The sequence below is a fragment of the Cajanus cajan genome, chromosome 11, assembly GCF_000230855.2.
Source record: "Cajanus cajan strain Asha chromosome 11, NIPB_CcT2T_4, whole genome shotgun sequence".
NCBI classification, from domain to species: domain Eukaryota; kingdom Viridiplantae; phylum Streptophyta; class Magnoliopsida; order Fabales; family Fabaceae; genus Cajanus; species Cajanus cajan.
Genome location: NC_138527.1, coordinates 34,438,550 through 34,457,550, shown reverse-complemented (window position 1 = coordinate 34,457,550; position 19,001 = coordinate 34,438,550). Strand labels below are relative to the sequence as shown.

General features: G+C 33.8%; 2 protein-coding genes across 3 annotated transcripts; one reads left to right on the top strand and one right to left on the bottom strand.

Annotated features, from left to right (window-relative positions):
- Positions 1 to 2,352: 2,352 nt before the first annotated feature.
- Positions 2,353 to 8,175, top strand: LOC109790549 (putative disease resistance protein RGA3). 2 transcript variants are annotated; one of them, XM_083066297.1, is made up of 4 exons: positions 2,353 to 5,738; positions 5,817 to 5,922; positions 7,714 to 7,776; positions 7,986 to 8,175. In XM_083066297.1, exons 1-3 carry the CDS (start codon positions 2,483 to 2,485, stop codon positions 7,724 to 7,726), a joined length of 3,375 nt encoding a protein of 1,124 aa, XP_082922423.1. In that variant the 5' UTR covers positions 2,353 to 2,482; the 3' UTR covers positions 7,727 to 7,776; positions 7,986 to 8,175. The 2 variants fall into 2 exon arrangements, with proteins under 2 accessions (XP_082922423.1, XP_082922424.1); XM_083066298.1 differs by lacking the exon at positions 5,817 to 5,922.
- A 1,152-nt stretch (positions 8,176 to 9,327) lies between these two features.
- LOC145953009 (plastidal glycolate/glycerate translocator 1, chloroplastic) lies at positions 9,328 to 12,989 on the bottom strand. The gene is made up of 5 exons (XM_083066299.1): positions 12,304 to 12,989; positions 11,460 to 11,569; positions 10,529 to 10,706; positions 10,218 to 10,347; positions 9,328 to 9,798 (listed from the first exon to the last, which is right to left on the bottom strand). Exons 1-4 carry the CDS (start codon positions 12,725 to 12,727, stop codon positions 10,259 to 10,261), a joined length of 801 nt encoding a protein of 266 aa, XP_082922425.1. The 5' UTR covers positions 12,728 to 12,989; the 3' UTR covers positions 9,328 to 9,798; positions 10,218 to 10,258.
- Positions 12,990 to 19,001: the final 6,012 nt, after the last annotated feature.

The following is a 19,001-nucleotide window of genomic DNA, read 5'->3' as shown; positions in this document are numbered from 1 at the left end:
TATGGTTTCATGATTATCTCTAATTCTCCAATTGTATCCCCTTCTCTACCAACTTCATGGGTGAGATACTTTTGAACACTCTCACCCAAGTGCCAGAAAATTAACGTAAACAACAACAAAAAAATGTTTAATTTTCTTAAAATTTCGCTCCAAAAATCTCTCCCACCTTCTTTGTATCCGATATAGGGTGACTAACAGGGACAGAAGATAAGGGGGTCATGGTGAGTCACATTTAATAGTAATTTTATTAGGAATTAAGAACTAAAGTGAAGAGAGGTCCCTGCTGAGCTAAAGTAAGTTAGGTACACGATACACTTACTTTTCTAATTAGCCGTGTAAAGTGTCGGTCCAATTAAAAGGAACCTGCACAAAAGTTACCACTAAGCAACTTGCCATGACATGTGAAGCATAAAAAAGTAGCATAAGATTAGGTATGATAATAAAATAATCAAAGGCATAAACCTATAATAGAGTAATTTGTTGGAAACCAAAATTTTAAAATTATAAGTTAACCCCTCTATGTTTTGAATTTAATTTGCATGGTGATATTGGTTTGCTTCTGGTTTCGGGTGGCATCAGCGACTAAAATAAGTGAATAGCAATGGTTGAACAGAGGAATAAGAGAGGACTAAAATAAGTGCCAAGCTCGGTTCCCATGGATGGCTCAAGGAACAAAGACAAGAAATTAAGAAACAAGAAGACCTAATATTACAAAATCATGCATATTATAAAATGAAAATAGAAAAGATAACTAGTAGGTATGTTTGAGTAATCAATGCATACAGACTGAGTTCAAGTATAACATGACTTTAGGAGTATCCATGTTTTAGAGCCTGAAAGTCATGCAAGTGCAACATCTCATCTTCTATTCGTGATTATGAATTTGGAGACCCGGGAAGAATGGTATTTACTCAATTACTTCAGGATATGAGTTGATTTTGGTTAGCTTTGCTTTTTTTAATTTTTCCAGTATACCATCAAAAAGTATGACCCGAGCTGCTAAGATTGCAAAAGAAACTTCTTTCCTTTCCTTTTTCTTAATCTGAGTAAAGATAGAGTTACTGTGGTAAAACGGGAAACTCATAGAGGAGATGGACAAATATATGTTTTCCAAAATCCAAGGCTCGGTTCTTAGCTTGACTTGATTCGTGAGATCAACACCCCCTCTTCCTCGCTAACAAAAACCAAATGGAACAAAAGATGAAATTTACTATTTTTCTTGCCATGGCCATGGCACGTATTAATCAATTGTCATTTCAAATAAATAAACTGTAGTTATTTTCCGACAATAATTACTCAATGCAAACTAATAAATTTTTAAATCACATCAAAATATCTTTCCAAAAAAACTCCCATCCACTCATTTTTTTTATCTCTTATCCATACTTCCTTGTCCAAACCAGAGTATCTTTCCACTGAAATTCTTATTCACTCTCTCTTATCATATTTTTTAATCAGCCTGTGAAACAGAGGACTAGATTATTAAAAATTAAAATTAAAATAACGGTTTTGTGGATATTTATATGCTAACAGGCACTAAAGAAAGAAAAGCAGTATCAAATAAATATTTATACTGTTTGTGCATCATTATTGAATGTTCATAGTCGCCCGCAGTCGGTGTTTGATCTAATCCATTTATATTTTTATTAATATATTCAAGACCTATAGTAATGGACTTACATTTAATTGGAGAGTGTAAAGTGCCGTTCCAATTAAAAAAGAGCTGCACATGACTATGCAACTTTCCATAACATGCGAAGCATTAAAAAATTAGCATTATATTAGGTATCATAATATAATATAATCAAAGGCATAAACCCATGACCGCCTAATTTAATGGAAATCAAGATTTTAAAATTGCAAGTTAATCCCTCTATGGTTTGAATTTAAGTTTCATGGTGATATTGGTTTGCTCCTGGTTTCCAGTGTCCCATGTCTCTGTATTTCGTTGGCATTCTTATCTCATGGTGGGTTGTGAACTGAAAACTTGGACCTGTGGGTTGAAACACTCAAGGTAGCACAAATTATAGCTACTTAATCACATCACTAATAGCAACAAAAAAAAATGAAACGATTGCAACATAACAACTATCCAATGTGCATCAACTCCAGAATTAAATTTTCTGTAGAATGAAAATCGTAACAAAATTACATAATTTTCAAACAACAAACACCGCTGCAACATCTAATATTATATTATGATAAAGGACTGTATTTGCTACTGTACAACTTTCAAATTCTGATTAACTAAAAAATTTTAAGGACTCACTTGCAAAATTAATAAGTTGTGAAACCTTATATCACCGGTCAAATTCATGAATCATCCATGTAACACATTTTCAACAACTTTACCTCGGGCGTAGCATTTCCCCTCAAAAGCATCTATCTAGTGAAATTTTTATACATTACTCTTATCACATTTCCTTGTCCAAAATCAGAATAAACACCAAGGTTTCCTTCAATCTAGATCTTGTTGCTGTAGATGGCCGAGGCTTTGCTAAGAATTGTGACTGAAAACTTGAGATCTTTTGTCCAAGATGAACTTGCAACCATTTTGGGTGTTGACCAACAGATTCAGAAGCTTTCTAGCTATCTCACTGCAATCCGTGCTGTCCTCGAAGATGCTGAGAAAAAGCAAATCACAAGCAAAGTTGTGAAGGATTGGCTTCAGAAACTCACAGATGCAGCATATGTGTTGGACGATATCTTGGATGAATGTTCAATACACTCAAAAAGTTCATGCTTATCTCGTGTCCACCCTAAGGACATTCTCTTTCGTCGTGATGTTGGCAAGAGGATGAAAGACATCACCCAAAGATTTCATGACATTCATGAAGAAAGGAGCACGTTTCAATTCAGTACTGGTGTCACTGACAAGCAAGCAGAGGATGATGATGAATGGCGCCAAACTATCTCTGCCATTACTGAACCCATAATCTATGGTAGAGACCAAGACAGAGAGCAAATTGTGGAGTTTCTTTTGGGGCATGCTAGCAACAGCCAAGATCTCTCCATCTATCCCATAGTTGGTATGGGTGGACTTGGGAAAACCACACTTGCCAAGCAGGTCTTCAATGATGACCGGGTAAGCAAACATTTTGACTTGACCATCTGGGTTTGTGTTTCTAATAATTTCAATATGAAGACAATACTGCAAGCCATCATAGAATACACCACTGGACAAAATCCCAACCTCAATACTTTAGAAGCAATGCGGAAAAAGGTTCAAGAAGTGTTGCAGAGCAAGAGGTATTTACTTGTTCTTGATGATGTGTGGAATGAAGACCAAAGGAAATGGAAGGAGTTGAAGGGGGTGTTGCAGTGTGCAATGGGAACAATTTTGGTCACCACTCGACTTGAACAAGTTGCATCCATCATGGAAGCGTGCCATGTTCATCGTTTGATAGAATTATCTGATGATGACAGCTGGTCATTGTTCAAACATCATGCATTTGGACATGACAGGGAAGAGAGTGAAGAGCTTGTTGCAATTGGCAAATATATAGTGAGGAAATGCGTTGGTTCACCCCTTGCAATCAAAACACTGGGAAGCCTCTTGCGTGGTGAAAGTGAAGTACAACAATGGCAGAACATAAAGGAAAGTGAGATTTGGGATATAAAGGAGGAAAGTTCTCTCACAAGTGGAGAAAATTCTATCCTACGTGCTTTGAAACTGAGCTACGTTAATTTAGACTTATCACTAAGGAGATGTTTTTCCTTTTGTGCTATTTTTCCCAAAGGTTCTGATATTGTCAAAGAAGAACTGATTCATCTTTGGATGGCTAATGGGTTTATTAAACCTGAAGGTAATTTAGAAGTGGAGGATGTTGGTTATAAGGTGTGGAAAAAATTATATGGTAGATCATTTTTTCAAGAAGCAAAGTCTGATGAGTTTGATATCATTACAAGTTTCAAGATGCATGATCTATTTCATGATGTTGCACAGTCTATTGTGGGTGAAGAATGTGTGGTTTATGGGAAAACAAAATTGACTGATTTATCAACTAAAGTTCACCATTTACACTCGTTCATATCTAATGAGTATGAGTCAGTTACTAAGACTTCCTTAGATAGAGTTGAATCATTGCGAACTTTTCTTGATGATTCGTATTGTTACGATAAAAATGTTCCTCTATTGCCATTAAACAATAGTCTCCGAGCATTAAAGATATCTTCTCGTCAAATTCCACTTCTCATGGATTTAACACATTTGAGGTACTTAAATCTGCGTAAGAGTTATGTCACATGCTTGCCTAGATCTATTTGTAGGCTTAAGAAATTGCAAATATTGAAACTAGAAGGATGTTCGGCCCTTGTTAGGTTGTCCAAACACCTGACACAATTACAAGATTTAAGACAAATTCTGATCAATAGATGTGGCTCATTACTAGTGACACCTCCCAAAATGGGCAAGTTAAGGCATCTAAAAACACTGAGCAAATTCATTGTGGGTTCAAAGTCAGGATATGGGTTGGAAGAGTTACATGGCTTAAAGTTGGGAGGCAAGCTGCACATCAAAGGCCTGGAGAATGTCCCAAGTGAAGGGAATGCTAAAGAAGCAAATTTGATTAGTAAGAGGGAGCTGAATCGCTTATACTTGTCGTGGGGTCGTTCAGAAGGTAGTAATGTTAATGCTGAGCGAGTACTTGAAGGCCTTGAACCTCCCTCAACTCTCAAAAGTTTTGGGATGAATGGATACAAAGGAAAACAGTTATCAAGATGGATGAGAAACCCTTCAATTCTAAAGGACTTGGTAGACATTATACTGTACAAGTGCGTGAACTGTAAGGAGCTTCCCCCACTTGGTAAGCTAGCACATTTAAAAAGGCTATATGTACATGGAATGAAAGATGTGAAGCATATAGACAGTGAATCATACGATGGCGTGGAGGAGAAGGCCTTTCCATCGTTAGAGGAATTCGTCATGAGGAATTTACCAAATTTGGAGAGGATATTGAGAGATGAAGGAGTAGAGATGCTCCCTCGTCTTTCGATATTACGTATTAACGGTGTCCCCAAACTTCAATTCCCAAGTCTTCCATCTGTAGAGGAACTTGATGCTAGAGAGATTGAGAACGAGGGTTCCTTCATGGAAGGGGTTGTGGGAAATTTGCCTCGTCTTAAGTCTCTGTACATTATCTCCTTTAGCAAACTGAAGGTACTACCAGAACAACTTGGCAGGCTTGGTGCATTAGAGGAGTTAATGATAATTGAATGTGATGAACTGGAGGCTTTTCCGGAACATGTGCTGAAAGGTTTAACTTGTCTTCGAAGATTGGAAGTTTATAGGTGTAAGAAATTAAAATGGTTAGGTGAAGGTTTGGGGCATTTAGCTTGTCTTGAGGTTTTTCATGTTTCGAGATGTCCAGAGGTGGTGGCTCTACCAAGCAACATGAACCAACTAACTGCTCTTCGGGAAGTGACGATTAGCGGTACATTACTAGAATGCTTACAAGGTGTCCTCTCCCTCCAACGATTGGTTATAAAACATTGTAGTTCATTGCCAGAGTGGCTGGGAGACATGACTTCTCTTCGGGAATTAAGGTTAGCGAGATGCAGTGAGTTGAGGTCACTACCAAGTAGCATTCAACGCCTCACCAACTTGAGTCACTTAAGTATTGAAGATTGCCCAGAGCTGGAGAAGCGATGCAAGAGGGAAACAGGACAAGATTGGCAGTACATAGCTCACATTCCTCAAGTGAGAGTGGTCAGCTCCTCAAACACAATAACGTGTTGTGGTAAATTCATGAGCCTTTTCTCTTTAACTTGACTACGAAAAATTATGTGTATGGTTTATGTTTAAATATTGCATGCAGACACAATCCGATACATCTGGACAGCCTGCAACACGGCTGGAATGTGCTCTGCTTTAGACTTTTGGGAACATGATACTCCAATGAATCAATTTGACAGGATTGTTGAGTAAGTTACGTCCAAAATTGCCAAGCAGTTTATTTAAATAAAATATTTTCTTAAATGGTTAATGATCTAATTTCAAATTTAATCAAGGTATTTATATCGTTATGTTTTTTTTATTTTACTTTTTACATAATCAAACTAAAAAATTAAAAGCACCGAAACAAAATAATACAAATTCGAATGAACTAAAATAAAAAAATTAAAACTATAACAATTTTATTTTATATAGACTAAATATGTATTGAATTTAATTTATAAAATTTAATTTTTAAATATAAATGTATTTTAACTTGTACAATGTATAGACATGCTTATTATATAATTGAATTTTATAATAAATTATATATAAATAAATATTGTGTTTGAATATATATAAACTATATTTATAATTAATGTACATAAATACTTTTAAACATATAAGTTATATTTTGAATTTATGAATAATAATTTGTATTGTAACAAAAAAGTTATTTATATTTATTAATAATTTATTTTAAAATATTAATATTTAATTTATAAATAATTATAATAAATAAAAATTAAATTAGTTAAGAAGTTAAAAAAATTCATAAAACCTCTCTTGTTAAAAAAAGACTCCTAAAAACAATCTCACATGGTTCATATTTAATATGTAAAAATTGATAAATATATTAATACATATTAAAAAAATATAACAAATGTATTAGTAATTAACAAAAAATAATTATAAAAAATAAACTCGCATCTTCATAAAAGTCATTCTATGACAAATCACTCTCACAATGTAAAAAAGATGTATAATAAATAAATAAATAAATAAAAACTAAAATAATAAGAAGATAGAGATAACCAAATAAACCTTAGCACATGAGCATGTATAAAATAAACTCATCATTTGTTATATCCCTTTCATTTAAAAGAGATTATAACTTAGTAGACTTTTATAAAATTTTATATTTAATGTTTAATTTTTTGACCTAAAAATTAATAATTTTATTTTGTATAAGTGCAAATTAAGATTTAAATTTTATAAATTTAGATTAATTGAAGTTTAATTCTTTTAGAATAAAATTATTTTAATCTTAATATTCTAAATTCTAATTATTTTCATTTATATCCTCTTAATTTTGGTTATTTTTATTTTTGTCTTTTCAAATTTTAATTGTTGTTTCAGTCCTTTTTCATTTTAGATATCATAATTTTCTTCTTCTTCTTTTTTTAATATTTTGATCCTATTGTTTTTTTTCTTTTTTTCTGTTAGATTTGACAATAAATCTGACAACAAAAATGAAAATAAAATAAAATAAAATACTGAAAAAGATATATAAAATATTATTGTAAAAGATTAAAAATAAAAGAACCCTGTTTTATAGATCTAAAAAATAATATTTTCTATTATGTTTTTCCTATTATTTTCTTTAGTTATCCAAAGATGACAGGATATGGTGGAGAAGGGAATTAGGACGTGTATTATGGAGTGTTGTTGTTCATCATTGGGTTAAAATCTCATTCCTAGTGGACTTTTGGTATCCAATTTTTTTTCTTTGACAACAGTAACTTTAACGCATCCAACACTAGCAGATCCAATTTCATTTACGGAGAAGAAGAATCATTTTGGGTAGCAAATAAAATTATAAGGTTGAGAATTGAGATTAATCTAACTCTAAACAACAATGATCTATCACACACCACCTAATTCCTTTCCCCACTCTATCATTAATGTAATTCACCAATAATTGTACCTTTGTATTCAGTTGTTTTTGTTGGTTCCAATTCATTACCTTTTACTCTCTATAACCATGATTTTACTTTCAGGAAGGGTTGGTGAATTTTATTTATCGTATGTATTCCCGCCAGACTGTAACAGTACCATGGAAGGTATGTTAGAATCTCTATAAATGCCAAATGGATGCAACTGGCTACTTTCTACATTTCTTTTACATTTCCTTGTTACGATATTAGTTTCAACTTCAAGTATGTAATTTTGTAAAAAAAGGAACTTAAAGTTTGTAAAAACATAGTTACATTGATATGTCTTTTGTTCAAGATGAGATTATTGAACCTTCCCTTTTATCTGTGTTGTACAGGTTTCATCTTCGGGCTTACATGGGCAATGGGCATCCATCTATCCTACTATTAGTTACTTCATGGATCTAATCTCATTTCATTAGGATATCAATCAATAATTCATCAAAAGACCAAGTAATTGGGACAATTTATGTAATTATTTTCTATTCTATTTTATGTTTAATTAAAAACAATCATCTTACGAATTTATTTCTAATTTCCATCTATTATATATTGGCTCTATTAAGAGCACTAACTTGATGAGCTTGTTGTCATAAACGCTATATATTTATAAATAAATGTATATGATATATTTATGAGCAAATTGACATAATTAAATTAAAAATTAATTTATAAAAAATTAGTAAAATTTTAAATTAAATTATAAAATTTAATGCATAGATCAAGTTTATAAACTTTTTTTTAAAAAAATAAAAATTATTTGATATTTCGTTTCATTAATTTAAATTAATAAATAATTATAAAAATATTTTATATGTTGAATTGAATTTTTATAAAGAAATATTATATGATTTTTAAAGTTTTTTAAAAATTATAATTTTGATCTATACATTAAGAACATTTAATTTATGGTCGAATAACATGAGCATGGGTTATTAAGTAAAATAATTATATCAATAATTAATTTTTAAGTAATTTGATCCTTTTTCTTTATTTAAAAGAGTAATTTTTAAAATTTAACGTGTACAAAATTTGATAATCCTGCATATCTTTTTACCATTTAAATCAAAGACATGCCGTATTTCTTTTTACCATTTGAATCAAGGATCATAATTTTAATAATTTCCTATTATATAATATTCATAATAAGAAAAAAATATTAAAATAAACAAAAAAATCCTTTACACTGCTGGTATATTCCAATTCAATGTTATGTCCAAACATGAAACTTATTTCATATAATTATAACAACAATCAAATATTAAAATAATTTATTATTAACAACTAATCCAAACACTCACCTTTAAATTTGTATAATCAAATTTAAAAACTAAATATCTTTCTATTGATCAAATAACTAAATTACTCAATCTCTTCAAGTACATTTGACCACAAAAGAAATTATTAACTTTAGTTTTGAAAGTTTTCATTCTATTGAAATGAATGGTAACATGAATAATTAAAATTTATACGTTATCCATACTTTTAGAAAAGAATTTACCTTTTCTACAATATTTAATATTTCAAGTTATGCTTTAGTTTTTATATTTATAGTATCTTTCAAAGTTTTTTGCTTCTGAGTATAATTTAATGTTCAATATTTTGTAAATATAACTTAAAATTTTGAGGCCCCATTTTACATCTTGAAGAATGATGGGAAAAACAAAGTTCATCAAGTCATGGCCAGACAAGAGAAGTACACTTTCTATTTAATGTATTTAAAATGTTACATGACATTAAGTTATGTTGAACTAACCAATTTTACAAAAAAAAAAAAAAAAACTATAGTGTGGAACTCTTGACTTGCAAGATATGAATCCCAAAATATACAGGATTTACAGTGGTATTATCACTTCCTGTATAATATAAGAAATGGTGCTACTAAATCTCAGATTCTTAATATTGCTTTGCACCAAAAACAGATTATTAATATTGCTATACACTTAAATAGCCCTTAGGAGTATAAGATGATGGATCGAGCCATCGAGGTGCCAACAATTTCAGCCAATTATTACAAGCAAACTTTGTCTAACGGCTGGAATTGAGCTAAGTATAGATCCAAATATACCATTCAGAGCATAAGCAATGGCACAAAATGGGAGAGCCTCAGGTTCCTTGGCAGATAAAGCTGTTGTTCCAAGCCCGTGAGCACTGTATAAATTGATTCAAGAGAAAGGAAAATAAGCATATATGCTTGAGGAAGAAAATAGTTTATCTACCTCAATGCCATATTTCCTAAAGTAATACTATTTCTCCATATCCAAACTACAACTCAACTAAATTTGACAAAGTGAACTGAACTACTGTCAAATCTCAACAACCATTAATTATGATGGAAGAAATGCTAGAAACATACTTTCTGACATACTCTTTTAAATGCACTCCTTCTCTTTTATTGGTTATTTATTAAAAATCACAAAATTTGGTGACTTTTACATCTTATTTAATGAATCTCTCATAAATCACAGAGTTTGTTGCTAAGACTCTTCATTACGATGGTAATTGAAAAGTGGACAGCAGAGATGATGATATGCAAGTCAAATGAATGATCTATGAATTGCAGAATATACCTAGATGCTGTCGCTATTCCACGAGCAATTGGATCACAAAGTCAAAGTTTATCTAGTGTTGATTGCACAAAATTTGCTCCAACCAGACCAGTTACCACAACCGCTGCTGCTGTGACAGATGCATTGGCACCTGCCCACATGGCAAAATTTCACAGATCAAATAATCTCTCTTTTGCTTAGTAGACCATAAATAAATAAGGAATTCAGATTCAGACTAAGTAACCTTTCTACATTTATTGCATTAGTTCCAATGTAGAGTCACTTGATGCATAATGATTATGATAAATAGCTATGCAAAACATGATACTTACCTTCAAAAAAAGACACAATGCTGAGAGCCAATGCCACTGTTATACATCTGGGTAGAATGGATACAGTTAAAGATGGTTCTAAAGCAACTAGACGTCCAACTAGGGCAGTTGAGTACAATGAGAACACGGTAGAGATAATGACAGAGGTGAAAATCTCAGCTGCATGCCTTTTTACAAGCTGAACACAGTAGATAAATCATTAGTTAATGCTTTAATGGATTTTAACCATTATCTGTTAATTAAAAGGATAAGAAGGACATGTTTTGTATTTGGGACTTTGGCTACATATCATGTTAATGGATGATAATCTAAATATGTGGTGCACAGAAAAACAACATGCAGAGTACGATCAAACTCTATGAAGTAATTTGCAAATGACTATCCTATAAACCTTATAAAGGTCTAACCTAATTTCAAAACAAGGAACAGATAAAAGAGATGCCTACTGCCTGGCTGCATGTAAAAAGTTGGATTAGCAGGCCAACTGAACAGAACAGATTGAACACATTGAAGCAAGTATCATGGTACAATTATAATAGTAACATTAAATTTTTATATGTTTGTTCTCAAGTTTTCAAATGCTTATTAGATCTGTTAAAATGAACTCACTATCATTAATCTACCCTAAGCATTTTCATTCTTTTCTTTTAGGGGTTGGGGGCAAATTGGGAGAAAAGCTATTGACATGAAGAATATGTACAATTCACTTTAAGGAACTGCTATAGCACATCATTAACTATTCACAACTCACTGACTCAGTAATAGCATATCAAGCATTGGCTAGGAATAAGGTTGACAGCAACTTGCCTAACTTAGACAAAAATCAAAAGAAACAGCCTGCAAAGTAATGAGAATATTTTTTTTTATTTGCTTTACTTTTTTTATGCATTATAGGATTTATGTAGTGATAATTACAAATCTAGATGGATACCTTTCTTTGTTTGAACATAGAGAAGGCAAATGAGAGAATAACAGATCCCAAAAATCCCATTAGAATGTCACCAGCTCCAGGATTAGACGATGAGTTTGTAAGGTAATATCCTGTGAATGTCGAAAAAAGAGTTAACAAAATTATATTTAAGCCGAGTCATTACATACATGTTAGTGTCTATTGAAAGATTTGCACCACACTCAGCTAAATAAAAGGGAAGACCATTTAGTGCCACAATTTTACATTAATATTGTTATCAGACCATAAATCAAACCAAATAAGGTGAGGTTAGCCCAAGATTAACTTGACATGAGTCATTTTTTAGTAATCTATTGTCATACCAAGTTTAATTAATAGTTAATCACATTTGAACTTAACTTGGAATGGAAAAAGACTTCAAATACTTATAATAACTCAGACTTAAATATGTTTTTAGTTCTTTAAATTTTTGATAAATTTATTTCTGGTCTTTCAAATCTAAAATTGATCTTTCTAGTATTTATTATTTAAAAAAAATAGAAATTTTTTTTTAATCACTAGGATCCCCCAATAATATCACTGATAGGGACAAATTAAGTAAATTGAGTCAATTATGTAGCACTAACATGATTTTATATGATGTTTTTACTAACAAAGACAGAGTAGGTAGGCTTCATGTAATAGAGTTTTATCTAGCAGATTCATTAACAGCATTTATGTAGAGAGACTAAAATAATTTTTTTAAAATTAAAAGACTATAAAAATCAATTTTAAATTTAAGGATAAAAACAAATATACCCAAATAAGAGTGTATGAATTGAAACACCATCATCATAACAATAAGAGCTTGTTGAGTAATGTGTACCTATAATAAGGCAAATTTTGATGGCAGAAGGAGTTGGAATATCTTTAATCGAAAGGGGCAGCACAACCAAATAGGGAACATAGAACAAAGGGAGCCATCTCTGAATGAACATAAAGCCCGGTTCAAAGAACTTCACCATGGCCACAGCAGCAGAGGGAACAGCACAATCAAGAATAATCAAAACAGAGAAAATACAGAACATCCCAAACAAGGTACTTGGGAACTCAATCGAGGCTGCTACGAAGGCTTTTTTCAAGAGAAAATCCATGGCCAGAAAGAGGCCAAGGGAAACAACCCAATGTAGCATACCAAACACTTGAAGACGCAAAGTTAGGGTCACAGACTCATTGGTAGTGCCCCCACTTTGGGACTGGAGCAATTCTGTGCAAAGTTCTTCACTTTTGCAAATTTCAGGAGTACCCATTTGCTAAGAAGCATGAATTGAGTCCAATTCCTTGGATTGATACGGTGGTTGAATAAATGAGTGTGCAAAAGGAATAATTTTTTTTCTTTTAATTATTAAGGTTGGAAGGACAAGGATCAAGGGGTGTTGATTAAGAAGAGAGAGACAAATTCCTAAAAGAGTCTGTGGATATATCTCTGCCATGGAACCTGCGACTAGGTGTGCCGATTGTTTACTATCCCACTCAATTGTAATTTGGAAACGAGTTTAGTTCTTGAAATTACAAACACCTGTATTTTAGTCCGGGTGTGGGATATCTTATATTTATTTTAAAAAATATATTCATTGTGTATTGATAATAAAATGATTTACAAAATTATTTCTTCATTGAATTTTTAAAGAATTCTAATTAAGTCTGTAGATTAAAAAAAAATATACTTATATTTTTTATAATTTAGTCTGAAATTAGAAATTTATTTACGATCCCTAAAATTTGATAAAATATATTTTATATCATCGTAATTGAATTTGTTACACTATCGCCCATATGTATTAAAGTTTTATATTTCATAATCATATGAAATAATAATCTAATGTAATCAAGTATAAGTATATAAAAAATATTTATTTATTTTTAATAAATTTTAAACAAATTTTAATCTCAGACTAAATTACGAAAAAAAAGTAAAAAAGATTAATAATTCAATTACAATTTTTCTTAATTTAAAAATTACTTAAAATTCTCAAAAATTCATAAATCAAATAATATATTAAACCTTGTAAAATTTATTAACTTATTAAATATTACCTTTGGTTGTTAGAATTTAGTTTTATTTTTTTTCCAAAAGACCCAATCTATTGTCTTAAGTATTATTTTTTTTTACAAAAATATTCTTATAAAATGCATTTTTTTTAACTCAACAAGTAAATTAAATTCATTTAATTTATATATGCAAATAAACACAATTTTTTTTTCTTAAAATGCAAAATCTTTGAAAACATTACATTGATCACTTCCTTTGAACCATTATCTTACCCAATTAAGAACTAAATTGAATTATAAAGTATTTCATTTGAAAAAAATGAAAATTTAATTATATATATATATATATTAATTTTAATCTACAAATTAACTTATCTTAATGTCAATGAATTAACTATTTGTATTTTTTAATAAGAACGGGATGTAGTAATATTTAATTTAGTTCATTTTATAGATTACATGATATGATATAGTTCAAACATTTAACTTTCATAATTCAATCCACTCAGCTCATTAATCTTAGGAGTCAATGGATGAGAGAAAGTATTTAATATGATTTTATATTCAAAATTATTAGTTAAATCAAAATAACTTATGTTAGTTGGTCATGTACTTAGAGTTAAATTAGATTTTTACATTGTATATTAATTTAATTTAGACTTAAATACATTTTTAATCTTTAAAATATTATAGTTATATAATTTTAGTCTCTCAATTTTTAATTAAATAATTTTAGTTAATAAAGTATATTCTCTACGATTGAAAATTGTGTAATATATAAACAAACGTTTTGGAAAAATACAATCCTACCTCCTATACGTAAACCCCTTTTATAACTAGGCAACCAAGTGCTTTACAACAAGGTTTGCAGTTTCTTCTGAAAATATATCAAAATCCACCATTCCCAAGTCAGTATTTAATTTTTTTACTACACATTTCGTGTCATTCTAAGAAGATCCGAATTATATTTGATCAATCCAATAAGCATTTCATGTGTTCCTCTGAATAACAGCTGTACTATACCCTTGTATTTGAACATGAGATGTTTTTAGTTATTTACCAAGTAAATTGAAGTGCTTAAATAAATACTAGACGCTCAACAAAAACATTCTGTCTGATGTTTATAAGCAACGAAATCTGTGAGGCCCCCTTTTCTTTTCTCATTTTTTTTCCCAAACCCTCATCCACTCACTCTCTTTGACCCCATTCTTCCCTCTTTCTCTAAAATGGTTCTTTGTGGTGATTCTCTTGGGTTGAAGGTGCTGAGTCGGAGTCTCGGAGTTAGCTGAAGTGGTCTTTCTCCTCCTCTCGTCTCAAGCTTTCTTCCTTTTCTCCATTGTCTTGTTCTTTCCTGGAAGCTCGAAAACTTTTACAAGATAAGGGAAGCTAGTCTTTTGTTTTGTTTGGCTGAAACGAGTTCTATGAGCTCTTTTGTGGTATGATGTTTGTTACGTTTGAGCTGAAGATCTGCTGGGATGGATGATTAGTGGCTTTTCGGGTCTTAGGGGTCTTTGGGAAAATTTCAGGGAAAATCTTGTTTTGTGGTTGCATGTTAAAAAGGAGATGTTTTTCATGATGTTTGATGAAAATGCAGACTGTTGGGTGGATTGCATGTTAGTTTTCTGGCTGTTTTGCAGGTGTAGACCCCTAAAATTGTCCGGGTCGGAAATAAAGCTTGAAGACTCTCGAAGACTGAAGGATAATCAGCCAGAAGGACTCCTCGAAGGCCCTAGGAGGGTTCTCTGTAGGTCTAGAGGTCTTAGAATAGCTCAAAATAAGGAAGTGGAGGGAAAAAGCCCAATACGGCCGTACTGAAGTCAATACGACCGTATTGGCACTTCAATACGGTCGTACTGAAGTCAATACGACCGTATTGACACTTCAATACAACCGCAACGAACTCAATACGGGCGTATTGAAATTTCTGAATTTCAATACGACCGTATTGAACTTCAATACGACCGTATTGAAGTTCAAAAATTTCAATACGGCCGTATTGCCCCTGTAGGCCGTATTGCGCCTATTCCCTATAAATATGACGTCAATTGGACGTCATTCCACACTTTTTCACTCAGTTTTGACTCCCTCCTTGAGTATTCTGGGGTTTTTGAGCAGTGTTCTGCCCTAGAAATCTCTCTGGGAGTCGATCCGACGAAGTTCTTGAGCCCCGAGCCATTTTGCTTGAGGATCGAACTTAGTCGAGGGGAAATCTTTTGATTCCCTTAGTTAAAATTTTGTTCTAGGAGAGCGAGGAGCGGGCTTGTAGAGCGAGGGAACGCCAAAACGCTTCCCAGTTCTTTGCGATATATAAAAGCACGCTTCAAGAGGTTTCCTTTCAATCCTTCCTTTTACTGCTTTCTGTGTGCACATTTAAACTGTCATCATGTAGATAGTCAATTTATAATTGCTTAGAATAAATAGGGGTAATTTAGTAATTTTATACTATTATTTTAAAAATAATTTGTCATAGGGAACCCGAAAGGGGCGCCGTGGGGTGCTAACACCTTCCCCACGCGTAACCGACTCCCTTACCCAACTCTGGTTGTAGTGGCCAAAGTTGATTTTTAAATCAATTGCCTTATCCCTTTTTCCAATGTTTTGAGTAAAACATTGGTGGCGACTCCACGAACCCTCCTTTTGCGAAAACCACTAATCCATGGAGGGTCCCGCTTGGGATTAATATGGATTGGTGAGCCTTTTAATAAAATTGCTCGTTTGACGAGGTCTCAGTTTGAGAATAAGTCTTTCTAGCAATCCACATTTTAAAACAAAAAAACGAGTCCAACCATCCTTCGCGAATGCCGAACGCCCCGTTTCGGGCCGGTGGCGACAGATGGCGACTCCACTGGGGAAGCCTCGAGAGTCAGTCCCATTTAGTGACAGATTATTTTTAACAAATAATAGTTAAAATTACTTTATTACCCCTTGCTTGTATGATAACATGATTTATTATATGGCTTTAAAATAACTGTTGTATGTTTAAATTCCGCAAATGTTTGAGATAAAAACTGCACACAAACCTTTGCACACAACAGTTCCCTCTATACCCGGGGGCATGAGTGATTAACCATAGGGAGTGGATGTTAGTACGGCCGGTTGTCGAATGGGTCTATAGGTGCCCGTAGACCGTTGTCGGAAAACATCACTCAAGGTGATAACCATGAACTTGAGTCCGACGGTGCGTTGGAACTTTCCATCGACCTACGATGAGAGGAATTGGGTCCCTATAATGGGGGCACCTTGGGGGCCTTTGACCAAGTGAGAACAGTTAGATCCTCCTTGAATATGCACTTTTCTGCAGGAGACCCCTACCTCGTGATTCGCTCGTGACTGTTCGTGGATGAGTGAATTGATTGTGCAAATGCTTATGTGCAATTGTTTGTGCATTAATAAATAACCTCGTGATAAGGTCTAAACATGATTCCCATGCATAAAAAACCATGACATGAGAGGAAAGACCATGTATGAAAATATAATAAAAGTAAGGAGCATGTACATCATTACCAATAAGACATCATGCATCCTCATAAAAACATACATTTTTAGGATCACCAATACCCCTTGACATGAGTGAAAGAGACCCATGACTATAGAGATTCTCCATTGAGGAGAGATCATGAGTCAAGGAGGGTGGTAACACTCTATTTTAAAAAGGCAGCGCCTTAAAAATGGAGGGTTATCGAGCTCATGTCAAGAGCGTATTCATTCCATAAATTAATTAGATTAAATATTCATTTTTAGAAAGTGGCTGGTCATCTCTCTGTCCTTACGCGCGCACGGAAAATCAAGAAAATGGAAGCATTGGAGGAGCAAAACAAGAAGCTCACAACCGAGCTTTCACAGCTTAAAGAGCAGATGGCGCAAATGATGGAACTCATGCGTCATCACAACATCCATGATTCTCATCATAGTGATCATGGGTCCCATCATGAGGGAGAGGAGGAAGAGCATGAAAAAGATCCTCCAAACGCCGTACCCCTTGGGGCAGGAATTATAATAAAAGAGTCCGAGGTCTCAAAGGAACAATTCCATGCCCTCGAGGATCGGCTAAGGGCTATGGAGGGGCATGACTTTGACGTTAAGGATGCCGCCGACATGTGTTTAGTGAGGGACATTCAATTCCCTCCTAAATTTAAAGTGCCGGATTTCCCAAAGTATGTGGGATCGACTTGCCCTAAAAGTCATCTCACCATGTACTGTCGCAAGATGGCTGCATATGCCACAAATGAAAAGCTCTTGATCCACTGCTTTCAAGAGAGCTTAGTTGAAACTGCACTCAACTGGTATATGCAGCTAGATGGAAATCTAGTACACACATGGAGGCAGTTGGCCGACGCCTTCCTCAAGCGCTACAAATACAACATCGACCTAACACCCGATAGGTCTGATCTTCAAGCCTTGAGTAAAAAGAACGATGAATCCTTCAAGGCGTACGCCCAACGTTGGAGGGAGTTGGCGGCACAGATAGAGCCCCCGCTGTCGGATAAGGAGACGGTGTCCTTATTCATCAACTCGTTGACTGGTCCCTATTACGATAAAATGATAGGGAACACGACGACACTCTTCTCGGACATCATCACCATTGGAGAAAGGGTGGAACAAGGACTTAAAAGTGGGAAGCTGGCTAAGCCTTCCCAATCATACGAAGCTAAGAAGGCCTTCGGGAAGAAGAAAGAAGGAGGAGTCAACGCTGTAACCATTGCTCCGTCTTCTTCCGCTTCGAAGTCAGGCAAATCGCAAAACAACTCTGTGAAGAAGTTTGATAGACTTCCGACCACTTACAGCGATCTCCTGCCGAAGCTAGTAGAGGCGCGTCTTATAGCTTACATTCCACCAAAGAAGGTGAATCCACCCTACCCCGATTGGTACAATCCACAAGACAAATGTTTATACCATTCGGGGGCACAGGGACATTCAACGGAGAACTGCCGAGCTCTCAAGTATAAGGTCCAAGACCTTATCGACGCTGGGTGGGTCACTTTCGATTCGACGGCGCCCGACGTGAGCAAGAATCCTCTACCGCAGCAGGAGTAGAGAGAAGGGCAAGCCATGATAGGGCCCCTCCACATTTTTTCTTTTAGGGACTCATGATCAGTACCCGAGATCATGAGGACCTTTTCATGTAAATAAAGGGTTTTGTACAGTTTTACACTCATCTATCAATAAAAAGGCATTTTTCACACATTATTCTCTAATTTTGTTCTATTCTCTCTCTCTCATTTAATAAACTCTAAACCTAAACAGAACCAATAAATAATTATGTCTGTGATTGCTCGCTCTGACCGGGATCCGAAAGCCGAGGGTGAATGGGTTGAGTTGGACAGTGATGAGGAGACCATCTCTCCGGATCTGCAAAGACTGCTAGATCAAGAAGCTCGTCTACTCCAACCGAATCAAGAAGAATTGGAGACCGTGAATTTGGGGCAGGGTCAAGAATTGAAAGAGGTCAACATTGGGACCCGTATCAGTGATGGAATAAGAACGCAATTAATTCAATTATTGAGGGAATACAAGGACGTATTTGCATGGTCG